Genomic DNA, 16547 nt, shown 5'->3' with positions numbered 1-16547 from the left:
TTTTTTAGGCTGTGCAGGCCATATGGTCTCTGTCACACCACTAAATCCTACCATTGTAGCGCAACACAGCCACAGGCTATACGTAACAAATGGATGTGGCTGTGTTCCAACAGGCCTTCATCATGAACTTTAAACGTATAGAATATTTATATCTCATGAAATATTATTCTTATTTGGATTTTTTCAACCTTTTAAAATGTACAAACCATTATTAGTTTCTGGATTGTATTAAATAGGCACGGGGATGAGGTGGGAGGTGCTGGCGGGGAACTGGCCCGCTGTCTGTGGTCTGCTGACTGCTGGGCTACATTATGGAGCTCTTAAATCTGGAATAACATACTGAGTGATCTGAATGGGTCAATGTTGCGTCTTCTTTTCACAGTGAAAGATCATTTTCTTTTACATTTCCCTTCTGTTTCTGTGTCACTTTTTGAAACCTGTGAGCTTTGTGGAGAGGGGATTTATCTTGGCGTACAGTATTCGTGTTCACAGCTACCGGACTACCTGAAGCCAAAGAGCATTTCCCAAAAATCTTTGCAACCACCATGTGAGGAGATGTTTATCCTCTCTGTTTTGCAAATGAGGAGGTTATGGCCCAGAGTTACATAACTTACTAATATCCCCAGACTACTACGTAACAAAGCTAGGATTTAAAATCAGCCATGGCCCAGCTGATAATCCATGAATTCCTGGCCTGACTTGGGCTCGGTGTTGTCTGGCCTCCTCTTAACCCTTCAACTTCATTTCCTCCTTTTGTCCCTTCAGGCACTGTGGTCTCCTTCCTTTCTCTTAAACCAAGTGTATTCTGCACTCTGAAGCTCTGCACATCCACTTAGAACGCCCTTAGGCTACTTGCCCAGCTGCCTCCCCCACATCATTCTACTCCACTCAGATGTCACTCCATTTCTCAAACCTTGGTGCTGCAGCAGGACTGTTCCATCACTTACTTCCTGCACTAGCCACTTTGTCATCTCATTACACATACATTCTTGACATTATTTTATGTGATCACTTTCTAGAGCTCATCCCTTAAAGTGGGAAACTCAGGGAGGCACATCTCTGTCTAATTCAGCACTCTTTCCCTAGGGCTAAAAGTTTAAGTAGGTTAGAGTGAAGAGCAAATACTTATTGACAGACTGGCTTCAAAACCCTTGAATAAATATGCCCATTCCCTAAGACCTTCAACCTTTGCCAACTCCATGACCACCAGACAACTGAGAGGTGGTGATTACAGTCTTGTCTAAGAGGAATCCATTCTTCCAAACTCAGAGAGAGTGAGTTCTGAATATTGAGACATGGTAAGTAACACTGGTGGGATTCATGGTCCCTGAAAAGAGGAGTTTAAATACATTAAAATACTTAGGTGTTAGATGAATATATAAAAAAGAGCATAGAATTTAGAGTCAGACCTAGGCTGGTGTCCTAGTGCTGTCCCATAGGTGCCAGGAGATCAAATTTTCAGAGCTCTGGCTTTTCCACATGTGAGGTCCGTGTGATAGCCCACCTCACACCACTGTTGTGTTATTAGGTGGGAGCAAAAGACCCTATAAATATAAAGGTCCTATATAAATGTTGGGTAATTTTTATTTTGTCTTAAAAGGTATAAGACTATAAAATAGTAAATTTAATTTTTGTCATGTCATGAATCTAAAGTGATAGAATAAGTCATGCAAAATACATGTTAATAGGCCTGAATGAGGGTCAATTATGAGAAGAAATTCTTTAGTGTCATTTTAAATTGGAGTTGAGTTTAGGTCACACTGTCAATTGAAGAAAAAAGGAATATGATTTTAGTTTATATTAGGAAATCATAAAAACATATTGTTATCACTTATTTATAATATACATTTACATAATATATTTATATGTATATCAATCACATATAACACCAATTCATATCTTGTTGAATTTCTCTTTCTGAATTCTTATGTAACAATATTTGAAACACTAATATTTAAGTTGGAAATAAGCTAGAAAAAAACGTTTCTGGTCTTGTGCTCCTGCCAATGTTATTTCCTTTACAAAGATGTCACATCTGGAAATGAAGATACTTTGCATGAAACACATATATTTTTGATTCAATATTCTATGTCAGCTCAGGAATAACTGAGTGATTGCAACTCTGTTGGAGAAGAGAAAATCTGAGCCTCAATATTTTTTTTAACATAACTTCTTGCTTACTTCTTTGTGAAGCTCTCTTTCTGAATCTGTTTCTTAATTAGATGGTCGCCTGGCAAATCGCCTACAGCAGATACAAGTGCATGTGTTAGAGAGAGATCTGCGAACATGCTTATTATTCTGCTCACCCAGGAGGGATCACAGAGAGGATGATCTGTGCTGGCTTTGCAGTGACTGGAGGGAAAGATGGCTGTCAGGTGAGACAGCTGTAATTTTGCAAAGGACGATAGAAAGTTGTCATCTCCTGGAGATTCTCCTTGCACAGGAGGAGACAACTCTCTTAGCCTGTGCTTCACAGCATCATGCCACATCCCCGCATCCCAAGGCCAGTAGGAGGACAGGAAGAGTGAGTTACTTTATCTAGACTTGCTGAGATGGTAGAGGTGTGTGGAAAGAGCCTACGGCCAGAACAGGAGGTGGGTGCAGAGAGGATCTCTGAGGAGATAGGAGAAGGCAGCACCCCCAAACTGGCCTGTAGGTAGGAAGATGTGTTCAGATATATTTAAGCCTTTGGAAAAAGAGGAACAAGCGAATAAGGATTCTAAATTAGTGTATCCTGTTTATCACTTAAGAGTTTAATTGTTTTAAATTGTTATTAATCTCCAGTGCACTCACACTTGATTTTCCACCATGAATTGACATAAAATAAGCATGAAGAAAATGAGAACCTTTGAAAAAATGGGTTTCGTATGCAGTGAAAATGAACACACAAAGCACTAGTTTAATTTCAGTGATACCGTAGATGTGTTCACAGGGTTAATCATGCTATTGGCAAGTTCAGAATCAGTTAAGAAAAAGGCAGAATATGGGCAAATGGATCGCCAACGCCAGCTTCACTATTCACAAAGCCAGCTGAGGAATGCAATTTTAGATATAAAACCAAAAAGGGTTTCTGACATTTTGTAGCCCACCTTCAGTATCTAGTCTGGAATTAAGCAGCCCACCTAAAGGAGAGTTGTACTCTTCACAACTTTCATACTGGTCTAAAATAGAGAGGGAAGAAAGAATGAATCTCTTGTCTTTACTGCTTTTTGGTAGCAACCCTTCCCCCCCAATCAAGAAACATGAACCAATGGATGTCACCTCTATGGGGAAGGCACTGGGTATTAATCTGAATAGAAGTCCTTCCACCTGAAAACATGAAGAGAAAAGGGAAGAGGTACGTTCTTAACACTGAGTATAAATTTATTGCACTTAAACCCTTTGGCGGCATCAGGGACTACTCAAGTTCTGTTATATGTTGTGTATCTTACTTTGCATCCCCCAGAAGCAGAGCCTGTGACCAGCACTCAAGTGCTACAGTCTCTTTAGGAAGTACACCTCCCTGGCAGGAAAGAGAGGAGGGGTACAGGGAAGCTACCACAGTGAGGGACTGAGCTTCATCCTGCAACAAAACTCTGGCAGGGATGCAAAACCCACTAAGAATATGTATCCCCTCTGAGGGGTGAGAGAACTGGGATATTTATACACTAATTCCCTTAAGTCATAGTTCAAGGCTGCAGGGCAAGCACTTCCTACACTTGTGGCCTGCTTGGTGGGTGGGATGGAGGTAGGGAGAGCCCGCAGGCCCAGAGCCAGGATGGGGACTGGAAGATCTGAGGAGTATGGGAAGGGCACTGCCAGGTCTGTTAGAGGACATGAAGTTATATTATAAAAAATTTTTTAAAAGAAAGAAAAGCCCTCTAAATTAGTGTGTTCAGTCTTCCCCTTTTGAGGGATGGTTTTTATCTCTGCTTTGAATCAAGAAAATCACAAATGGCTCTACTGTCTGTCATGTTTGACAGCATGTACATTAAGGGAAGACCTTAATCTCTATCAATAGAGCAAATCAGAACTAGTGAGGAAATTAGGTTCATGTCAGAGGTGACCTGCCTATTGTGGTCTCCATTGCCACTTTTTCTTATTTCTGTTATAACAGCAGTCACCTTGGCTGCAGCATGACCAAATTCACAGCCAATACAAGGGAAGGAAAACGGGGACATTAGATGCTGACTAGTAAATGTGGCTGGATTTCTTTTACAAAGGAGTGACTTCAGAAACTTGCTTTGATGAAATGGACTCTGTCTATCAGCTAATTGATTTTTACCCTCCCGTGTATGCTCAGAGGTAATGGACCTGCTGATGTAACTTCTCATCCAGGAAGGTGAAAACAAAAGTGTTGGAATGCAGAGACATGCAATTTCAGATATACAATGTAGAATCCTGTGGTTTCTTGCTCACAACAAAAATCGGATTTTAGATTTTTAAAACATTTCCAGTTCTCTGACTTAAAAAGGATCTCTGTAATCACAGAGTGATGTAGGTCCCATTCCTGCTGACTTTTCCAGTTGATTTCATGCTTCTCTCCTCTTGCCTACTGAATTTCAGCCACATTTATTTCTTTCTGACTTCCCAACTTTCTATCAGTTCTACATAAATATTATTCCTCTAGGTTTTTAAAAATATAGCTCCTTTTAATCCTTCATGTATCAACTCAAGTGTTATTGAAACTGCATATACATACATGCACATGTAAATACACACACATACCTACTCATATTCTCTACATTTCACTCTATTCCCTGTATAACTGTTATCACCAATTGATTTATACTCTCTCTTGCTTGAAATGTCTAGCTCACAATAGACACTGAATAATTTTTAAAAATAAATAATAGATACTCTTGTTTATGTAATACCATATGCTAGTCCCTGTGATAGCCACTGGCAATAAAAGGTAAATTAGACAGTCTCTTTCTCTATCAAGGAATGATTGTAATTGCTTAAAAAATTCTATATTGGGTATGTGTTGGTACTAAAAGAATGAGTGATTTTAAAAAGAAATTACCTGACTTGATGCATCCAACAATTTCCAAACTGGAAGGGGGTCTTAAGTATAATCTTATTTTATGTGAAAAAATATATGCCAATAAAAGTGTTATTTGTTCTACATTATAGACTAGGAAATCTATCTTCTTATTCCCAATTTAGGATTTATTCTGTGCAATTTTTCATGTATACAATGTTGTTAACTACAATCACCATGCTATGCGTTAGATTCCCGGGACTTGTTAACCTCATCACTGGAAGTTTGTACCCTTTGACCAACATCTTCCCATTTCCCTACCCCCACTCTCTGGTGACCATCATTTTGTTCTCATTTACATCATTTTGTTTTCATTTACTTTGAGTATATGAGGTCTGTTCAGAAAAAGTCCAGCCATTGTTAATATAACAAGAATGGTTTGCACAACATCAGTGTAACCTGGTATCCAAGGAGAGTGGACTGGAATGCACATGCGTGAACAATGATGACTTCACTGTACTAGGCAGTGTGGGCAGTAGACACTTGAGTGAGCATGTGTACTGTGTGTCCATCACATTCAAAATGACTGAGCGACTAGAGCAATGAATCTGCATCAGATTTTGCATTAAGATCGAACATTTCTCCACAGAAAGGTTGAGTCAGAAGGCTACATCCTATGGGCAACTGGTGATTGGTAGCTTCATCATAACAATGTGCCTGCTCAGGCATCATGTTTCATGAAGAATTTTTTGGTGAAACATCAAATCACCCAGGTGACTCAGCCCCACTGCAGCCCAGATTTGGTGCCCTGTGACTTCTGACTTTTGCCAAAACTAAAATCACCTTTGAAAGGGAAGAGATTTCACACCATCGATGAGATTTAGGAAAATATGACGGGACAGCTGATGGTGATTGGGAGAACTGTGTGAGGTCCCAAAGTGCCTACTTTGAAGAGGACTGAGGCATCATTGTTCTGTGTACAATTTTTCTTGTATCTTCTTCAATAAATGTTTTAATTTTTCATAGTATATGGCTGGATAACTTCTGGACAGACCACATATTTTGAAATCAAGAAGTTTGATGCTTTCAGCTTTGTTCTTTCTCAGGATTATTTTAGCTATTCAATGTTTTGTGGTTTCATATGAATTTTAGAAGGTTTTTATTTCTATGAAAAATGCCACTAATATTTTGATATAAACTATATTGAATCCGTAGATGGCTTTCATTAGTATGGACATTTTAATAATTTTAATTCTTCTGATCCATGTACATGGAATAGCTTTTCAATTATTTGTGTCTTCCTCAATTTCTTTTGTCAAAATCTTACCATTTTCAATAGAGAGCTTTTACCTTCTTGGTTAAATTTATTCCTAAGTATTTTAGTCTTTTGATGCTTTTGTATATAAGATTTTAAAATTTTCTCTTTTATACATTTTGTTAGTGTATAGAGACAAACTGATTTCTATATGTCCATTTAGTATCCTAAATCTTTACTGTATATGTTGATTAGTTCCAACAATTTTTTTGTAGAGTCTATAGGATTTTCTATATATAAGATCCTATCATCTGCACACACAGTTTTACTTCTTCCTTTCTGATTTGGATGCTCTTCTAAAATTTTGTCTGATTGCTTTGGCAAGGACCTCCAGCACTATACTGAATAACAATAGTGAGAGTGGGTACCATAGTCTTGTTCCTGATCTTAGATGAAAATGTTTCAACCTTTCACTGTTGAATATGATCTTAGCTGTGTGTAGTTATATATAGTTTTTATTATGTTGAGGTATGTTCTGTCTATACCCAAATAGTTGAAAGTTATTTTTTTTATTGTGAACAAATGTTAAATGCTTTCTCTATCATGACAACATGATAATATAATTTTAAACTTTCATTCTATTAATGTGGTATATCACAAATGTTGATTTTTGTATGTTAAACCATCCTAGGGTCACTAGAATAAATCCCACTTGATCATGGTGTGTGTTTCTTTTGAATTCAGTTTGCTAGTACATATACTCCTTGACTTATGATGAAGTTACATCCTAATAAACCCATTGTAAGTTGAAAATATAATTAAGCCAAAATGTATGTAATACACCTAGTATATGAAACATCATAGCTTAGCCTAGGTTACCTTAAATGTGCTCAGAACATTTACATTATCTCACTGCCATTGACCAGCATCACTAAAGAGGATATCATATTGCATATTGCTATCCCAGGAAAAGATTAAAATTTTAAATTCAGTTTTTACTAAATGCATATCTCTTTTGCACCATCATAAAGTCAAAAACCGTAAGTCAAATCATCGTAAGTCAGGGTCTGTCTGTATTTTGTTGAGGACTTTTACATCTGTGTCCATCAGGGATACTGGCCTGTGATTTTCTTTTCTTGTAGCATCTCTATCTGCCTTGGGTCTCAGGGTAGTGCTGGCCTCATAAAATGAGCTTGAGAGTATACCCTCCTCTTCAATTTTTTTAAAGCATTTGAGAAAGATTGGAGTTAATTCTTTAAATGTTTAGTCGATTCGCCAGTGAAGCCATCTGGTCCTGGGCTTTTCTCTGTTGGAACATTTCTGATTACTGAGTCAATCTGCTTATTTGTATTGGTCTGTCTGATTTTTTATTGCCTTATGATTAGGTCTTGGTGGATTATACAATTCTAGGTCATGCACTCTGCTTCATGACAAGAATACATTCTGAGAAATATATCATTAGGAGATTTCCTCTTTTTGCAAACACCATAGATTGTACTTACACAAACCTAGATGTGTAACCTACTACTGTAATTGTATGTGCTAAACTTTTACATGACTGCCAACATAGTGGGATTGTTTACACCCACATCACCACAAACATATAAATAATGCATTGCACTACTTTTTAGGATAGCTATAACATCACTAGGTGAAAGGAATTTTTCAGCTTCAGGATAATTTGTATATGTGGTTTGTCATTGACCAAAGCATCATTATATACTGCCTGACTGCATTTCTTCTAGGTGGTCCAATTTTGGGTGTGTAATTTATTTATTACAGTCACTTATGATTCTTTGTATTTCTGTGGTATCAGTTGTAATGTCTCCTCTTTCATTAGCGATTTTATTTATTTGAGTCTATGTATTCTAAAGCATTCAAGTTGACAAAGAATGATTCTTTTAGAAATTAAAGAAATTCATATGAATAAATTATTGCTTATTCCTGTTCCAAAAGCCCTGGCTGGTTTAGCTCAGTGGATTGAGCGTCGGCCTGCGAGCTAAGTGTCGCTGGTTCGATCTTCCAGTCAGGGTACATCAGAGAAGGAAAACTCTGACTCCAAAAAACCTCCGCTGCCTTGCGGCATACCTCTTCTGGGGAAAGGCTAAGGGAGTAAACCCCGACAGAAAATCCGGAGCCGGAGTCCCTAAGGCGGTTTGACGTTGTAGTCAACACCGGCAACTCCTGCGGCGCACCTGAAGCCAAGCTGTATTGACTCCGTCTTTCCCTTGGACCCTTCAGCTGCGAAGAGAGGGGGGGTCTGCTGCATGGGCAACAGCAGACCCTCCATATCACCCTGCCCAGGCTCTGTAGCTTCAGCTCCACTGGAGAGGACACTCCAGCGTCATCGCAAGATGTCAATTCAACACGGGAGGAGACAGATGCCGTGTCACTCCCGAGTCGGACTGCACAGCCATTCTCGGCGGTGCAGATGGACACTTAAGAAGCTACACCATCGTCTCTCGAGACGGACGGCTGCCGACGATTCCTGTTCCAAAATTGAAAACAGGAGCTCTGATTAAGGCAAATTTATAGAACACATTTCCTTGGTATTTCAGGGAGACCCTGGTGGACCATTAGCATGTAGAAATGAAAAATCTCTTTGTCCTCTATAGCATCGTCAGCTGGGGACCTGGCTGTGCCCGGCCAAGGAAGCCAGGTGTGTTTGCCAGGGTGAGAGTCTTCTTGGACTGGATCCAATCCAAAAATCAAAGGTAAGTATTTTTCTGATAATTATGAAAACAATGCCTGGTTTTAAGATTTCTATCAGCATTATGAAAGAGAAGACTATAAGGTAATATTTTATTTACTTTAGTTTTGAAACACATTAAAATGCACCTTAAAGTTCTGTAAGAATACATTCTCCCTTAGACTTAAGGTAAAACTGACTTTTCCTGAGGCTGTTTTAATCCTACATATGCATTCCTCTTTAACAAAAGCTGCGTTGGTACAGACTACCTGTTGCCTTCAAGCATTCGTTTTTATTTTTTTTTTACCTGTCCTCTCCAGATACAATTTTTGCTTCATTTCAGATAAATAATAAAAGCAAACCCTTAATAAGGAAACAAATTGCCACCACTCATAACTTCAACAAGTAGTGCATCAGGGCCAGGTAATGGATACTCATAGATATCCCATTAATACAGCTAGTAAGAACTTAGCAAAAAGCATCACATGTCTGGGTTCCCTTATTTTCTTTGGAACACTCTAAACTCTATGTTTTCATTCTATTCACTAGTTTAAGCTGAAAGAGAGGAGAGTTGTAATTGCGATTGTCTGGAGATCTTTTCTCCTCATAGATACAGTGGTCACAGGTTTAAAAAAAAATCTTTTGATTGTGAACAACTGCTTGAATAGTGGAGAAGTGCATAGAATTATTTTGATCTGTGAGTTATTTATTCCTACATGAACAAAGGTCCTTATACTTTCAGGTATCTTGCTCTGTAAAGACTCTGGCTATGAGAATACCAAGACCAGCATCAGGATTACTGTCTCTCCTAATCCTATTTCTAATAGGATTTTTATTTTTAATTAAGAGCAAACAGCAGCTTGAGATTTAGAAATTGGTAGTAGACTTGTGGGAAGATGAAAAGTTCTACGATTTTCAAATTATCAGGGTCTTTCCCTTTTCATCTAGCCATTCCCCACTCACTCCCACCTACACTCAACCCAGTAGAGACAATAAGATGAGTTGGAGAAAAACTAATAAAGGTGCAAGAGAGACGGGTTGGGGAATTGTTAGAGTGGTGAGTTCAGTAGAAGAAAGGAATGAGATCTAGTGCTCGGCTGGAGGGGCTGGTCTTAGGTAGGAGCAAAGCACAGTTCATCCATAATTGCCGGATGGAAGGCAGAATATTTAGTCACTGACACACATGTATAGGTACATGTGGGGATGGGAGCTTCTGGCATTTTTTTTCTAATTGCTTCTGTTTTCCCAGCAGATGAAACAGGGGGTTCAAGGGTCCTAAAAGTAAAGAAGAGAAAGTATGAAATAGTTCTCTAAAAAAATGGTAAAGTGCATGGACTAAGAAAATGTAGTAGGATTATTGGGCAACACAAAAGCCTCTGAGATGAATGATTATAAATTTAGAAGGAGACCAACCAGTTAGCTTAATTGTATGTTTTCATCTGTAGACACTGAGCAGTACTATATAGATGCAGAGCAGGTAGAGAATTGATTCAGTCACAGTGGATTTTCCCAGGTAGGAAAACATACAGGGAATTGAGAATGTGTGTGAAGAAGGGATTAAAACAATAGATCATTGGAATTGAAAGAGGAAAAAAATAAACAAGGATGTGAGATAAGTTAGGGACCAAGGAAAAGGTGATAGGATAGATCAGCGATTTTCAATCTTTTTCATCTCATGGCACACGAATGAATTACTAAAATTCTGCGGTACACCAAAAAGTAATATATATTTTGTCAATTGACAAAAAGAGTAGATATAATTTTGATTCATTCATACCAGAAAGCTATTGTATTGGCTAGTGTCATTTTAAAAAAATTGACAGTCTAAGGAAAAAGAGGTCAGGCCCCTGACTAGCCAGGTATTGCATGTTTTAAATATTCTTGCGGCACAGCAGTTGAAAATCACTGGGACAGGTGAACTGCAAGTCTCAAGAGTTGTGAGGAGTGCTGGAGGAGCTTAAAAGATAGAATTTGCGGTTGGAGGCAGTGGTGCTTAAAACTGAGATTATGAAAGGCATGGGGTTTCTTCTAATGAGCAGATCTCATTAGAAGCTTGAGGTCAGTTGGGGAAGAGTTGAGAAATTGAGAAACTTCAGTACTGGAATGATCATCTACAATATACAGATACTGAAGTCAGCAAGACTTAAGGGAAGGATAGTATTGGAGAGAATGTCTGCTAAAAATCTAGGAATGAGAAGGAGTAACTCGAGACCAGTTGTGGGTGATATGGTCTGACAACACAAGAGTCTAAGAGTCAAAACAAGAGTCAGAGTCATATTTAGATTGAAATGAAATTTGGAATTCGGGTTGAGATGAAGAGCAAACTTAGGTCCAAGATCCTAAAACCTAATGATTTCAATGGGTTGAGGTAAATGAATAATTTCAATGAGTGCTTAAGTAATTTAATACATGTAAAGCACTGAGAATAGGGGTGGCATGGCCAAGGAGTCAGTAAGTGACAGTGATGGTGACAATCCAATGTGTTCTTTGAACTGTCCCATTCAAGCTATTAGAAAATAAATATTGTTCATATGGAGAGAAGATATTTCTCACTTGTATATGTTCAGAAATTCTTAATGCATCCAAAGAACTTAGAACGTTTTACATATGAAAAAGCATTGTTTTATTTTAGTTCCAGGACTATTGTATGAGATAAAATGTTAGGGCTGTGCCACATTTAACACCCACCCATTCTCACCACTTGTTTTTTACACCAGGGAATTAATAAATCTTAGCTATGTTTTTTAATTGTTCCCCTATTATTAAAAGCAGTGACTGGTGGGAAATTCATGAATTTATATGATTTGGCTCCTTTTCCAGGCAGATTTGTCACAGAGGATTCATGTGCAGAGAGAAAAAAACGTTGGAAAGACACATTACGGCCAGACTGTGAAAGACCTGGCCAGGTATACTACTTTAGTTGTCTTGAACAAAGCAAGAACTTAGTTATTTTGTTTCATACATGGTTCCCAGATTGGAGGGCATGGTGGGGGAAGATTAGAGACTGGGAAATTAGTTAGGTAACTATTAAGTCAAAGTAGGTTTAGTAAATCTATAAATGACATTACAGTAGCCATATAAATGAAAAGGACAGTTTGCAGAGAAGTAACAGAGTACTAGGTGGTGGAGTAGCATCCCGAATTCTGGTAGCATTTTATTTCCCTTCTACCACTCTTCATCTCTACTGTTCAAAAAATGTATTTATGTATGCATTTCCATGGTTAGATTATTAATTTTTCTACACATAACATATATAATCATGTATATATTAATTAAATAATACACATTAAAACATGTTAATTTGAATACAGAGTATTTCAAAATATAATTGCTCAGAAGATTTTTATCAAGGGACTAAATGGACATAAGGGAAGAAGGCACAGTCGAGGATATAACCTAAAGAAAGAGCAGTTGGTTACAAAGTCAGTGGGCCAGAGAGCTACTGGCATCTAAAGCTCTACAGGTATCCCTGCAGGTCAAATGGTGCCCTTGACCTTACAAGCAACTTGGAGAAGTGAGAGACATTCAGGTGCTTTCAGAAAATTCTCCTTTTCTTGGTCTCAGTCACACACTGCATGAATGTAATCATTACTCCCAGTAGCATACATGCTCAGTGAAATTAGCAAAGATTTAGGAACAGATCTTTCATTGCATACCCTTCGCAAAGAAGGGAAGAAACAAAAACATGTTGGAAGTAGAGAATGTAATCCACTGTGCATTTTCTAAGAATTTTTAAAAATTCAGTTAAAAGTCATTTTACATCATTATAATTTAAATTCTACTATCACAATCTCATTTCAGGAAAATAGAACACATTAAATGTGATGATCTTTTTTACTCAAGAACTTATAACTGATTGTAGTAAAATTTTAATTTTCTTCTTGTAACCTACATTTTTCGAGTTTGTGATAGAACCTCATTTTTCCTTGCTTTGCTTATATGTTGGTCCCTGGTGTCTGTGTATTCTGAATTGCAGGCTGTTCCTCTGAAGTGAAGCTAGAAGAGCCCAGAGGCTTTTTTCAACTCCAATATATCCACTGAATTATCAAGGAAAACTAGAATGTTCTTCGGTGCTCAAAGTTTCACTAAGCAGTAAGGCAAAATTTACAATTGAGTACCTGTCACAACCTGGGTCTCCTATGTGTCAAGATTCAGTCCTGACTATTTATGAAGAAAACCACAGCGAGAGAAGGATGTCAGGTAATCCTTACTGGCATTTAAATGTTGGGCTGGAAGTCTTTTCTGTAGAGGCAGTTTATGATCAAGAGAGACTTGGACTTGGTAATAATACCACCAAAATCTTGATTCATGTAATGGGCATGCCTTTTTTTCTAGGCTAGCCTAATATTTTCAAAATTTGCAAAACAGGTATACTAAAGATTGAGAGTGTGTGTTTGTATGTAAGTATAGTAAAAAAAAAAAAAAAAAAAAAAAGACAAAAGGGGGCCAACTTCTTCAAACATCGAAACCACACAAGAATGCCAGAAGTGTGTATATAATTGGAGTTAAGATGGTCAAAAATGGGAAGGGGAGCATGGAGGGAGTGTTGAATTTTAAAATAAAGCAAAATACATTAAAGGCTTTTAAAATGGCAGAATTAAAAACATTGTTAATAACATGCCAGCTGTCATTTTATTTCATGTACCAGCAAACCTATTTTTGTTCAACAAAACAAAGTTGCCACCCCTTCTTTGTATAGGTGTAATACAGGCTTTTTGTCTCTTAGTAAAGAGGAAAGTGTTGGAAATAATTTGGTTAATGGGGAAACCTGGAATGAAAATAAGTTTGTGTACGTCATTGTGAGTGTGTATGGTACACACACATATGCATGTGCTTGATTCTGGAGTATTTGGAGGCCAGGAAAATTGCTTTGAAGGTGAGATTAATTTCTTAGGTTTACATCAGGGCGAGAGATTAAATCCTTGACTTAAAAGGCACACACATTTATTAGAGGCATCTTTCTTTAAAAATACTATCTCATTTAGACTTCAGAAAAAACTATTAACTGGTCTGTTCACTTTGGATATTTTTCCCATACAATTAGACCACCTTCACCATCCCCCTTAACACTGCTCAAAGTCTTCTCCTTAGAGCTGCAATAAAATCCAAACCCAAGCACACCTTTCCCCTCTCTATCCCTAGCTCTCCATGCTCCAGGCATCTTCACTCTCTCCTGAGGGTCTTGTGCAGCTATGGCTCCCAGCTCTCCAAAGAACTTCTTTTCATCCTTCTCCCTCACCTCCCTCAAGTGTTGACTACAATGTCACCTTCCTGATGAGTCCTACCTTGACTGACATAAATTGCATCATCTCCTGCCTGTGTACTTCTCAGTTCCCTTTTCTTAGCACTTAGTGACTTCTCACATATTTTTTTTTTCATGTCTGTGTCTTCCCCTTTGAATGTGAGCTTTCTGAGGGCTGAAACTTTTTTCTCTTCACTTCAAGAATCCCCAGGGCCTAGAACAGTACCTGACACATGGAAGGTGTTGAATGAATGAATGAATGAATGATCATCTCCTCAAAGACCTGTCAGTCTCAAGTAGTATCATTTTTTCCCTCCCGACAATCAGTTTCCATCATATTATGCTAGTTATTTCTTCTTCAGCCTTGGTCTCTATTTAAAATCATCTTCATTTATCTGACTAAAATGAAAGCTTCACAAGAGCAGGGATCTTGCCACTTCGCTCCCTTCTATATCGCCCCAAATTAGGATAATGCCTAAAGACTCAGAACATTTTTTCACATGAACGTGTACTGCTAAATACTCCAGAAATGCTGAATCAGTTTTTGCTGCCATTAGCAATACATGGGAACTTCTTCCACAATGCCAATAACCTTATATATCAGTTTGACAGGCACTTTTACTTTTCAAAAATCATTAATGGGGATACATATTTTTTCATATATTGCTTAGCTATTTGTATTTTTTATTTTTTTTCATTATCATCTGTTTTTGTATTATTCTTTTTATTGGTTCATAAAAGCTTTTATATATAAAGATATTTTTCTTTATCACAAAATGCAAGTGCTTGTTCATAAGGTTATAATTTGCCTTTAAATTTTATTATATGTTGGTATAAACATTCTAAAATTTATTTGGTTAAGTCTATTCATACATATCTCTGATCTGTGATTTATCTCATTGCTTTTACATTTAAAAATTAATTTATCCTGAGTTCAGAAAAATTTTAATCAAAAATTTATTTATTTAATCTTGCTAAAATGTATTATCTTGTGTAGGAAAGTGATGCTATACCTGTTTTTTTTAAATAAGTTATTTTCTCTTCAATTTATATCACTATCTTTATTATATACTAAGTTCTCATATAGAAAGGCATTTTCTGCAAAAAATTTCCCCTGTCCTTACAACCAATTGAAAAACATGCTTGACTCTTATGTGGACTAACTGAGAAACCACTATAATTTTTTATCCTAGCATTTCTTTGCTTTGAAATGGTAATCTTGATCTTTTTAGAATTGTTTTGTCTCTTCAGATGATAGCTAGCAGAACTCCAAGACTGTAATGGAAATATTATCCCTCATTCAAGTTGGATAGTATTCTTCTATACTGTATGTAAAATGCTGTCTTTTCCCCTGTGGGAGCCAGCAGTTCACTCAAGAGCTGCATTTATCTCTACTTGCTACAAATAAGTATTTGCCCATTCTTCAAATAGTATTTCAACATGACTTACCCAAATATGTTACGCCAACTAATTGTTTTCTTCTTCTTGGATATAATCTCCTCCCTCTCTTCCTGTGGAGCACTATGGGCCAGAGACTGACTCTTCTTGGTTTTGGGGACCCAGTAGTGAACAGATAGACAAAAAATCCCTTTCCTTATTAAACTTATGTTATAGTGGAGAGAGGACACATAATAAGATAAAATAAAATATATAATGCATTATGTGGATGAGCTAAGGACATGAAATGAGGAAGGAGAGAATTAGTATCTGGAATGTAGGTACCATATAGTTGTATGTAGTATAAGCAGCAAATGTCTTTCTCAGTAGTTAACATTTAAACAAATGTTACAGAATGATACTGCATCGTTCTTATCGAAGATGAGCTTTATTCTAAAAAACTCACAGGTTCTTTTCATATTTTCTCAATTAGCCCTCTGAATTGTTTCAGAATTATGATTATAATTTTTCTTTCCATCTTTGACTTCAGGTTCTCAAAGTAAAGGAAAGAAAGAAAGACTGATATGTAGGGAAAGAATAAACTTTCAGGTAAAAAAGTTTTTTGTTATGGATCTTCATGGTGAAATGTTTTTAATTATTAGGTTAATTTTATAGGAGAAAAAAATGGCATCTCAGCATCATATGATATAAAATAGTTTACTACCTACTGTCCTTCAAGGAACAATGTGGCGTGGTAAAGTAGACTATAATGATATTGGGGTCATGGGCCCAGGTCAGATCCTCGCTCCTCAGCACACCAGTCTGTGACTTTGGGTGAATCACTTGAGTTCTGGAACCCTGTTTCCTCATGTTGCAAATTGGGATAAATTTCTCTCTCATGGGTACACACTTACAACTAATAGATAAATAAGTCCCAGAGATCTAATAAAGTACAGTGTAGTGAGTATAGACAACAATATTGTATTCTAATCAGCAAACTTGCTAAGGTACTAGATCTTAA

The 16547-nt window shown here is 37.3% G+C and overlaps 1 protein-coding gene across 1 annotated transcript in view; it reads left to right on the top strand.

Moving 5' to 3' along the window:
* The window catches only part of OVCH1 (ovochymase 1), a 42984-nt gene that overhangs the window by 23863 nt on the left and 2574 nt on the right, over nucleotides 1-16547 (top strand). Inside the window, 7 exon segments of the mRNA XM_090275115.1 lie at nucleotides 2223-2268; nucleotides 2270-2375; nucleotides 8777-8817; nucleotides 8819-8932; nucleotides 11732-11796; nucleotides 12884-12925; nucleotides 12928-13120. Coding sequence (XP_090131241.1) covers nucleotides 2223-2268; nucleotides 2270-2375; nucleotides 8777-8817; nucleotides 8819-8932; nucleotides 11732-11796; nucleotides 12884-12925; nucleotides 12928-13120 — 607 coding nt within the window.

Source organism: Furipterus horrens, unplaced genomic scaffold, assembly GCF_987537825.1.
Source record: "Furipterus horrens unplaced genomic scaffold, mFurHor1.1.pri manual_scaffold_4, whole genome shotgun sequence".
In the NCBI taxonomy this organism is placed as follows: Eukaryota; Metazoa; Chordata; class Mammalia; order Chiroptera; family Furipteridae; genus Furipterus; species Furipterus horrens.
This window is presented reverse-complemented; position numbering and strand designations above follow the sequence as displayed.